General features: G+C 38.3%; 1 protein-coding gene across 1 annotated transcript; it reads left to right on the top strand.

Moving 5' to 3' along the window:
• The first annotated feature begins 3,554 nt into the window (after positions 1 to 3,554).
• LOC115925878 lies at positions 3,555 to 6,383 on the top strand. The gene is made up of 4 exons (XM_030989918.1): positions 3,555 to 3,601; positions 4,342 to 4,701; positions 5,225 to 5,276; positions 6,236 to 6,383. Exons 2-4 carry the CDS (start codon positions 4,365 to 4,367, stop codon positions 6,381 to 6,383), a joined length of 537 nt encoding a protein of 178 aa, XP_030845778.1. The 5' UTR covers positions 3,555 to 3,601; positions 4,342 to 4,364.
• The last annotated feature ends 5,232 nt before the right edge of the window (positions 6,384 to 11,615 follow it).

Raw genomic sequence — 11,615 nt, 5'->3', positions numbered from 1 at the left:
ATTTTTCTTTGGTAAATGCACGAGCAATCAACGAATGACGGTATATAAACAAGCTCTGCCCTATCTGGGGTCATGCTTGACTAGGACCTGATATGCATGAATGAGTGTCTGATGTCTCGATAATATTCCAATCAATATGTCCGCATGAACTTCCTTCTAACGCATCGTTATCGGACGGATATTCTAAAAATAAACGGAAGGGAGATTTGCGCTTACTGAACGTTGGGTACCAGAGGAGGGTATTCCCCGCAAGTTTGATCTTCCCTTTTTATAATTGGACAGTTTCCAAGGCGAGGGATTTTTTTCTCTCGCGGGATTGTGATTTAAACAAAGAGAGAGGGAAAATAGGGACAGATTGAAGGGGAAGAAAACCAAAACAGGATACAGATTTCAGATTTCAGATTTCAGATTTCAGATTCAGATTTCGTTTGATACATCTGCTATGGTATCGCAGTCAATCCGTATTACTGTGAAGTGTGCATGAATGGGGAGGTGATGTGGAGAAATGAGAAGATGGTAAAGAGGGTTAAGTGGTGATGACGGGGATGGGTAGAAGATGAGGCCGGAGACCGGAGTAGTGGGGAGAGTGTGGGAAGGGAATGGGGAAGGGATGGGGAGGGGATGGGATGAAGGTAGAGGAGATGACAGGGGATTATGAAGAGAATCATAATAGGCTACTTCATCATCAATCGTTTTTCGATTGAAACAGAGATAGGTAGCTACAAAACTTCTTTTTATTTATAATAATCTCTGTGCCTAAATTCAATTAAAAAATAAGGTGATACAAAAATATAAAAACATGGATTAGAGATACTATTGTTGAGTAGCTCCTCCATAGTTTCGAATTGAAAACAATAATAGGTATAGGGCGGAACCCTTCTGAACGACCTGTGAAGGAGGGAGGGGTGCCACGATAAATATCTGGATACGGTACCCACTTGCAGGATGTATTGACTGTGTACTTGGCTTACTAACGGGCAGGGGCGTAGACAACGGGGGGATGAGGGGGATGCATCCCCCCACCTCACAAGGTGGGGGGATGGCATGTACAATCATCCCCCCAGGTTTTGGGGAATGATATTTGCTTACTTAATAAGTCATAATGATGATAATAATAGTACTAATAATAATGATAACAATTATAATATTAATAATAATAATAATTATGATGATGATAATAATAATCCTCATCATTATTGTAATTGTGTTTATTGTTATTAGCCGCATTCACACGGTGAAAGCCAATTCAGACGGTAAAAAAAAGAAAATCTTACAAGTATTTTGTGGTTATCTTGTGGTTTGGAAACCACAAGATAACCACAAGATTAAACAGGCGCGGATCTACGGGGGGGGGGGGGGGTTTAGGGGGTTAACCCCCCCCCCCTTGGGCGGCCCAAAAAACAAACAAAAAGAAAAATGGAAAAAAAAAGAAAAAAAAAAAGAAAAAAAGAAAGAAAAAGAACGCACGCTGGAGAGAAACCCTTTCAAGTGCAAATATTGTGAGAAGATATTCAACTCATCTGGTAACTTAACCAAACACATGATAACACTGGATATAACTGTGTATTTAACTGTTACTTGATTTAAAAAGACGTTATCATGCACTGCTTTTTATGGTCTCCATTGTGTTAATAGATGCCAGGAAAACATCACTTACCGGGTTCAAATAAACACCCCCAAAAAAATCGGCTCGCCGCTTCGCGGCTCGTGGACGATGCTCTGCATCGTCATTATTGGTCAACCCCCCCCCCCTTAGCAAAAAGCTAGATCCGCCCCTGAGTCATCCCCCCCCCCCAGGTGTACGAACCTGTCTACGCCACTGCTAACGGGGGAGTTGTTGTGGGTGTGGGTGTGTATAGGGATGTGAGGTGTAGGGATGAGTGGTGTTACGCCTGTTACGAAAACCGGATACACCATGCTGTGTCATGCTTCGACGGAAAGCATATCTTTTTCATCCATTATCGAAACCATCGAGTCATACTATGATGTTTGGGGAAATTATCGATGAAATTGAAACACTCCAGCTTAACGCACAGTGCATATAAGCATGCTCATCCAGTACACGACTTATGTTAATATTAACATAAGTCGTGTACTGGATGAGCATGATCTAGCAAAACGTGTTAATAGATTAAAATCATCATCAATAGTGATCTGTCAGTTTATGACAGGTTCAGTCACTAAATCGAAATTTTATATCAAGTGTCTCTCCAATTAAATTCCTCAGTCTTGAGCCATCCGTTTCAGCGTTTCATATACCCTGTTGATTAAAATACAGGTCGCTATTATCATACGTATATCGACAGGATGGTTTTAGCACAATTGTTCTAAACTGAGTGACCGTGTCACCGTGACGATCTTCATGTGAAAAAACACGTATATGATTAGGACAATTACACCCTAGACAATCACCCCTGGAAAATCACCCCCCCCCGGGATATCCGAGGAAAACCACCCCGAGAACAATTACCCCCCCCCTGCCCTCCGCCCCCAAAAGACAGATCCCTGTTCATTCAAGGGGAACTCTACCCTGATAATTATTTGGTTTTGATAAAAGCAGATTGTTGTCCTATTTCCGGGGGTAATCGCCCTCGGAGGCAGGCACGTAGCCAGAGTTCGATGTTTGGGGGAGGGGGGGGGGGCACCTACATATAATCGATCGAGGTCAAAAAAGGGTCTAAAAAAAGTTCAACCGATCTTGGAAATTTTAGGGAGCACGTGCCCCGTGCCCTACCCCCCCCCCCCCCCCCCCGTGGCTACGTGCCTGCTCGGAGGTGGTTGTCCTCGGCTCAGGGGGTGATTGTCCAGGGGGAAATTGTCCTAGAACCGAAAGTACAATAGTACATTTTACCAACAAACAGGTAGAGGTGGTTTTGTCGCCCACTCTGTAATTCTTGGAGTCAGGAACAGTGATCGGGGGGGGGGGGGATATACGTTCCCCGAAAAGTTTCAGGCGTTGTATAGGTATATTCCCAGAATGTTTTGGGATTACAAAATATATGGTGAATAAAACGGGTTGCGAAAAACTTGCAACACATTTTGTAGGCTCTGTTCTATAGAGTTAAGGAATGCAAGTTTAATATGCAACGATCATCATTGCTTTAAACAAACAAAAAAGCAAAATCTCGCCTGGTCGCTAGCTCGCTCGCATCATAGTAAACAATGTCAAAGATATTTATACTGGAACTATTAGTATGCCTTGGGTCTAATATGTCGCCGCCTCCCCCCCCCCCCCCGAAACAAGTTTTTGCTGTTCTTTTTTTCTCTCCTTTTTTGTGTGTTTATTTTCGCTAATACAGATGTATGAGACCTTAGCCCTGTTCCATAAAACTTGTTATCAAAAACAAGTTACAAAAATGTTATAATCTACTGAAATCGGGTCATTTGATTGGCTGAAAGCAAATTTGTTATAGAATTCTAGCATTATTTTGTTATTGATAAAACAATTGTTTTTGTTGTTTTAATTTTTAAAAACGGGGATCTAAGATCTAATGTGCCCTTCCTTCATTGCGCATGCGCGCGCGAGCTATACAAGTTTAGTAATTAATCTAGTCTAGCTGCAAATAATTAAAAGTGGAGCCGGTGGGTATCTTCTGTTTTGGTGAGCTGAGACATTCTTATTTCCTTTTCCCTTTTTCCCCCAATGATATTTGGTCAAGTGGAATAATCTGATGAGGCCTAAAACGCCTAAGTTAATACAGATTTAATGTTTGGTCTGAAGAAATATATAAAGTCAACTTTGCTTTTTATTGCAGCCGAAAATTGTGTCGTCCCACGGCCTAGGCCTACCGCCTACCGGAGCTGCGGGAAGAAGTGGCTGCCACATCGGCGGTATCCCTTGTCATTGGCCTTGGCTTGCACAAACTAGCTTCCTAATCCTAGAGTAGCCTAGACCAAAAGCTTCAGTCTCTAAATATCGACGGTTGTTCCGCTGAGATTACATCTGGCTCCTCTGACATGGGGAAGGTTGACAAATGTCAAGTTTATTCAAGAATAACCCATACCAGACGTTTATTTATGTCTAACAAAAGTTAGATCTAGAAGTCTACTTTTAGTTTTAGCTTCCCTGCCTAGCCCTAGACCTAGGTCTAGTCTAATTAAGTCGGTGCCTTGCTTGGACTTGGTCCCTGGCTGGGCCTTAAATTGAAGTTTGAGTTTGATGATTGATCATGATGATCTGTAGCCTATAACTTTATAAGTGTAGGCTACAGTTAACATTAATTTTACGCTTAAAATGCGATAGCATTTATTAAAAATCTTAGATAGACCCTAGATCTAGTCCTAGAGAATCTAGACTAGATCTATATTTTATTAGTCTTTGTCATGCATTTTAATTTTCAGAACCAAGTCCAGACCAAATAAAAATGGATCAAGCTGTCCTTCCAACTCGAGGTGGAGCCAATGATGATCAACCTAATTTCACCAAATCTGGTGATATTTTACCCTCCCAAGCAGAAGGACCTAGATCTACATGTTCCATATTTGAAGACCCACTTGCGGCCTCTGCTAGTAGTAGTACCAGCTTTGAAGATCCTGCAGATGATCTTATGAAGGCTTATGTGAGACAGAGAGAAAGAAGTCCACATCTTGATGAGATAGTCCAGAAAGATGGACCCAGACCTGATCCTGGAGTTGATGCATCAGAGTGCTCAGAAAGCAAGATGGCTTCAAGTCTTGAACCAATTGATGCAGTGATGACAGGTACAGAATGCAAAGATTTTATTTCATTTTTGGGTAGATCCTACCCTGTAGGCCCTAAAGTAGCCTAGAGTCTGTCTAGATCTAGATCTAAACTAGACCCCTATATCTTTTTCCAACTTTTTTCAGATCTTTTACAAAATAAATCTGTTCAGCCCTTTAAAATTCATAGTAGATCTAAGACTTTAATAACAATTTTTTTTCATTATGAAAGATAATTGTGACAGTTCACAAATCCATATGCTAATTTCATTAGTTAAATGTACATTCTTCATTTATTTACCAGACTATATGTTCCATGTAAATCAATATACACAATTTGAAAACACATTTTTTCATTTTCCACTCTTCAAGCAGATGATTAAACAATATTTTGTCAAAACAATATTCAATCATATTTGAGGAGTATATTCAAATAAGATTTTTAACTTGAAGCAAAATTCTGATCTAATTTTGTGCTCTCCTTTTCTCCTTTTCTGCCTTTTAAATGTGTTATTTGCTCTCTTTTTCTTCTTCTACTTTTCAGAAATCGACAGAGCAGTTAAGATGGAATGCATGCAGTGGACTCAAGTCTTCATGTAAGTGGATTTAAGTCTTTTGTTTCAGGATAACTTTCAATTAAATTTGCTTCAGCAAGTAATACAGCTAAATCTGTTCCAGTACCATTAGTTGAGTAATCTTATTTGGCTGAGTACTTGATCCTCTCTTATCACTTACATTCTCCTATTTCTCCTCATTACCTCGATTATTTCCTCTCTTATTTCCTGAACTACTTGTGACGACTTTGGAGTCAATTTATCAATGTTGCAGTTGTTTTCCCCATCCGCCTGCTTCTTCTTTCTTAATCATAATCTTTTAAAAGACTTTTTCTCATTGCTTATTTATAACTATTGAATGAATTATTTATATCATTACCCAAACATTGTAACTTTCAATATGTTTATTCCACTTGCCCCCTCCCTTTCTCCCCTTTTAGAATTATATATATATCCCCCTTCTTCCTCTCTCTCTCTCCCCTCATCTTTCTTTCTACCTATTTTTTCTTGTCCTTTCTGGGTTTTTCCTCTGTCCTCCTCCTTATTTTAACTCTTGCTACTTTCATTTTTTTCTTGCATTGTTTTTATCTCTCTTTTTTTCTCTGTCTCTCCCTCTTTCTATTTTCCCTTCTCTCTCTCTCTCTCTCTCTCTCTCTCCTCTCTCTCTCTCTCTCTCTCTCTCTCTCTATCTTTCTCTCTGTATCTTCATCTCTCTTCATCTTTCCTTTCTCCTGTCTCCATTTTAATATGCTCCTCTCATCCTATGTTCTACCTCATTCTTCCAGAATTAGTTTAGTTGTCTTTCCTATTCAAGATGTTCTGTGTCATTTTCATCTTTATATTTCAATTTTGTTTTTAGTATATTTAAGAAACATTTTATGAAAATGTTATTATCTTTGCAAATAACCTTGATAGGCCATTGGCCTCTGTTTAAAAAAAAAATCAGATGTGAAAATAAAACTTTTTAAACCATTATCATATTTGTTGCATCTTTTTTTTAGGGAGAGTGATCAGTTTGAGGTGTTGAGCTCCGATCATGTTGACAAGCTGCTGGAAGATGCCAGAGCACTGGAGGAGAACTTGCTTGAGAAGAAAGAAAGATTGTTATCCCATCTCAAGCTCCTTTCCCAGACACTCAAACTACCCTAGTCCATTAGATGGGAGAAATATCTTCATATGTGGTTCCCAAATGGTGATCGAGCATGCTCAATCGCAAAATAATGGATTTTTAAAATTTGTTTAAAGATTTTTCTCTTCTAATTTTTTGGTGGCTACATGGTACATGTATAAATTGTATTAAAATTTATTTACACTGTTTGCAACTTCCAGTCTGAGATGTAGGCCTATATGCACTGAATCCTATTTGTCCACTTTTGTTAATTGTACATGTAAACCAATCCTGAAACTCGATCTGTATTGATCCAATTCCGATCATTATTTCATTATCTATGCGCAGCTGGTTAAATAATACTCATTGGCATATTACGTCTGTTTAGAGGCAGAAGGAGCATTAACTCGCCATTTCATACAGAGTTAATGCCCTTCTGGCTCCAAAATAACAATTTACACTGGTTTAAACTTCATTACAAATTCTGTATACAATGTACCGGTTTTAAAGTTGACCTTAATTGAGCATGCCCTAAGTTCAACCATTACTTTTTATTAGATAAGCAATGAATGTTAGCAGAGATATAAGACATCAAGGAAATGGTGTAATGTTTCCTTAACAAGTTATACAATGTCTAGACACTTATGTCACTGACACTGTTTAATTAAGAGGAGATTTCCATTATTATCACTTTCTGGTTCTTTCCACTTTTGTATGGTTTTAGAATATCAGCACTTGTAAATATCAGTGGCGGATCCAGGGGGGGGGCCCGGGGGGCCCGGGCCCCCCCCCTTGAGAAAAAAATCATGTAAAATCACGTGATTTTTACCTTTTTTGGGGGTTGGGCCCCCCCCCCTGGCGCTCAAGGGGGGGGTGCAAATTGAATTTTTTTTTGAGGGTCTCAAAAAAAAAAAAAATGTGCTCACTACCCCCCCCCCCCCCCCCCCCCCCCCCCCCCCCCCCCCCCCCCCCACTGAGCGAATTTTTGGCCGGCGCGTTTTTCAAATTTTCGGGAGCAAAAAAAAAAAAAAAAAAAAAAAAAAAAAAAAAAAAAATTGTGCTCTGTACCCCCCCCCCCCCCCCCCCCCACTGAGCGACTTTTCGGCCGGCGCGATTTTCAAATTTTCGGGAGCAAAAAAAAATAAAAAGTTGGGCCCCCTCCCCTAAGAAATCCTGGATCCGCGCCTGGTAAATATTGCATAATTCATTCTAATCCTTTGTTTTATATTATTTGTGCTTGAAATATATTGACAATTCAAATGGCATCATACCTTGTGATCTTACATTTAAAAGTTGTTTTCACCATAGTGTTCAGTTACACAATGTCATTTATCTCTCTCTCTCTCTCTCTCTCTCTCTTTTATCATTCCTTATCGATATCATTCTTTCAGAATCTCTCCCTTCACATGTCTGTCTTTCTCATTATCTCTCTCTCTCTCTCTCTCTCTCTCTCTCTCTCTCACACACACATTCTTTACCCATATCTTCCTACATATGGTGTGCTCTCTCTTTCTCTCTCTCTCTTGTATCATTATTTATCTGTCTTTCTTCTCTGTCTCTCTCCTTCAGCAGTCTTACTTTCTCTCGCACATTCTTTCACCGACTTGTTTTCTCTGTCTCTCTCTCTCTCTTGTATCATTCTTCTCTGCTTCTCTTCCTTCACTTATCTGTCCTTTTCATTATCTCTCTCTTGCTTGCATACTTTACCGTCTTCCTACATGTACATCTGTCTTGCTCTCTCTCTCTCCTGTATCATTCTTAATCTCCATCTTTTTTCCTTCTCTCTCTCAACCATACCCTATCCGTCTCTGTATCTGTACCCAATCCCCCCCCCCCCTCTCCCTTCTTTTTCTGTTTATCTCTCTCTCTCTATCTTTTCCTCTTCCTATTTCTATTCAGCCTCTTTCCTTCCTTGTGGTCTTTAAAAGCAATCTACAGTGATTTCAAGGTCCATTTCCTGTTCTTCATTTCCTTGCTAAATGCACAAAGATCACTTAATGCTTCCTTTATCCCATATGTGAAATCCACACATTTGGAATGGTATAATTAGTTCACTTAAAATCTACAATGTGTATCATACAATTGAGATGTCATAATCCAAATATACATGTACATTGTGCCAATTATTCTAATTATGGCTTAATTGGTATTCAACATTAGCATTGTAATATTAATGAATCCTGCTTGTTTTGTAACTTATGAGTTACATGATTTAAATATTTGCACCATTTCACTCTCATCATATGACATGAGAGTGTGGGTGTTTTCATTGTTTGGATAAAAAATAAACCAAGAAATGTCTTGAATCTGTTGAATACTTGAAATAAAATTTCTCATGATCCTAATCTGGACATTATTATTTTTATACTTTCACAAGAGTACCTTATATCTTTCAAACTTTACACAATAAGCCTAGACAATGACATTTGGAAAAGCCCCTTAATACAGTCAAACCTGTCTATAGCGACCGCCCAAGGGAAACACAAATAGTGGCCTTTGTAAATAGGTGGTCTTGGGAGACAAGTTCCTTTAGTACATGATTCAACGAGAAACCATTTTCAAGGGAAACGACAAATGTTGCCTTTGTAGACAGGTGGTCTTTGTAGACAGGTGGTCTTTGTAGACAGGTGATCACTAAAGCAGGTCTGACTGTACCTGCAAATGTATTGTTGAATGATCCTCTTTGTTTCACACTCTCACGCTCACACAAGTGAAAGCTCAATTCTATATGATGGACAGAGGATGATCAGAATTAAGATTATATAACATACATTTATTATAACAAATCTATATATTACTTGTATTTTATCACAAATGCCTTTCTTCTTTGATATTTCCATAGTACATATACATATACAGGGAAGGAAGAAAGAAAAGTTAGGCTGGGAGGGGGAAATAGGAGTGAGGGAGAGCTGAAAAGGAGACTGAGAGAAGTAGGGAAAGAGGTAGAGAGAGAAGGGGGAGGGAAAATGAGATAAAGGGGAGGAAAGACTGAATGAATTTTACACCATATGGATGAGCAATATCCAGATTACAATCATGACATTAAATTCCAAAATAAAGACTGAATCTGCTGACTAAAATATAACATCTAGCAATATGAGTGCATTCATCTATAATATCTGAAGTAATCAGAACCTGCATAGCTACAACGGCTTTATCAAATAGCATCCTACAGGGAATAATTTTCCTGGTATCGCATCGCAATTTGCTATCCATTTTTGCATGACTGCTATACAAAATATCTTTTGTGTAGCAGTTTTCTTCCATAGAAATGTACAGAATTTCATTTGAAATATTTATCCATCAGCTGAAATTGCTAATCAAAAAATTTGAGGAAAATTATTCCCTGTGCTATTGCTGCAAGTACTTAATATAGATTGGTCGAATTAAATAATACTATAGAGTATTTGTAATGCGACAACTCCACATGAATAATGTTCACAAGGCGTATTGGACAAGGTGAACAACTCCCATATGCAGGCGATCTTTCAATTTTGAGGTAGTCCCTTTTTCATCATGCAGGTATACTTTAAAGATAAAGTTGAGTTCTGGTCATGCGATTGCATTGTGTAAGAAACATGGAATCGATCAGAAAGGTTGATCATCTAGCATATAATGAGTATTGGTGTGTACTGCAAGGTTCTGGAATCATCAAAATATTAAGAAATTTAGCCCAGTCTTGGTAAGTACTGTACACAGCAAGATGTATATGGGACTACACAAACATGTGGCATAAAAATCTGTCCTGATTTGTATGATGTTATATGCCATATTTAGAATAATAAGGCATTTGAAGAGACATGCTTTTCAGGGGACATTTTTACTCTGATGTTCTTCCACACTTGCATAATAGAATAATAAAGCTCACAAATTACTTTTCACCTCTTCCCGTAAGTCAACCTTCTCTTTAAAAATTGATTTTAACTACTGGTAATGTGTTTAGATGGTAATTTTATATGTTAATTTTGACATTCATGAAGCAATCAACAGAGAATGGAATGTCAAGAAAAATCACTATGACCTGGGGGGGGGGGGGGGGGGGGGGGGTGTTTCACAAATACTAAGATCAACTTAAATTGGAATTGAACTATGGCATGCCATTCATGCCACTGGTTGCTCTCACCATTCCTGGCATTGGTCTCTCAAGGGACGTACAAATCTACAGAATTTACATTTTTTGATAGTTCATTGTGGAAAAAAGTTGCAACGATTTGTACGTCCCTCAAGCTCAAGAGACCATGGTGAGAGCAACCAGTGGCATGAACAGCCTGCCATAGTTCAATTCCAACTTAAGTCGATCTTAGTCCTGTAAAACACTCCTCGGGTATATAGGGCTTGAAACTAATTATTTCTTCACAATCGGTACTGCATCGGCAACAGAACCAGCTACGACATTGGTCTGAAGAAGCTTGCAACACAGCAAAAGAAAGCTTAACAAAACAGGTCATTTTGCTGCAGATTGTGAAGAAAGAACTAATTTTCAAGTTACATCACCATTCAGATGAACCTCTTTAGTGTTATGTAGGGCTTGAACGTTGTAAAATTTTCGGTATACTCATTTACTTACTTTATGTAAATAGCAAATTTTGACTAGTAAATTTTGATACATTTCAAAGCAATTCTTGACTTAAAATAATGCTTGTCTAAATCTGCAAGACAGCGGAAAGAAGCAGGGATGAATTCAAAGAACATCCTTAATCGAACAAAATGATTACACAAATATTAAAATAACTTGGCAAGAATGAAAGAGACATGAAAATGACTAATATTATTCTCTCTAAGTACAAAAAAAGCCATAGCAATAACAAGCCAAAAGTGATATAATGGCTTCTATTCAAGCGGACACTGATCACATTAAATTACTAAGTGTAGCATGATTAACACCTAGTGTTATTAAACTGACATTAAACAACAAAAATAAGTGAAAAAATGTTATATCTTTGCTTATTTTTATATATATTTTTTAACACCTACATGTAAATATACTAAATTTCTCAGACCGTCAAATTTGGATACACCAAAAGCTATTACCGGTAAGTCCAATGAAAGGTTCTTTTCAGTAAATTTTTGTCTTAAATTCAATTTTCACTGAAAATTTCTAAAGGAAAATAGAGAATAGAAAATACTTAAAATAAACAAAAATAATGTAGGCCTACTAGATGTCTAGATTAAACCACCTGGTGGATCGAGTACTGTTAAGTTCTCATCTGCACTATATAAGAGTTAGTGATTGTGGTCTTGCATCGACACAGCACACTTCGGCTTTGCTT

The sequence above is a fragment of the Strongylocentrotus purpuratus genome, unplaced genomic scaffold, assembly GCF_000002235.5.
Source record: "Strongylocentrotus purpuratus isolate Spur 01 unplaced genomic scaffold, Spur_5.0 spur5_scaffold_19, whole genome shotgun sequence".
Taxonomy (NCBI): domain Eukaryota; kingdom Metazoa; phylum Echinodermata; class Echinoidea; order Camarodonta; family Strongylocentrotidae; genus Strongylocentrotus; species Strongylocentrotus purpuratus.
This window is presented reverse-complemented; position numbering and strand designations above follow the sequence as displayed.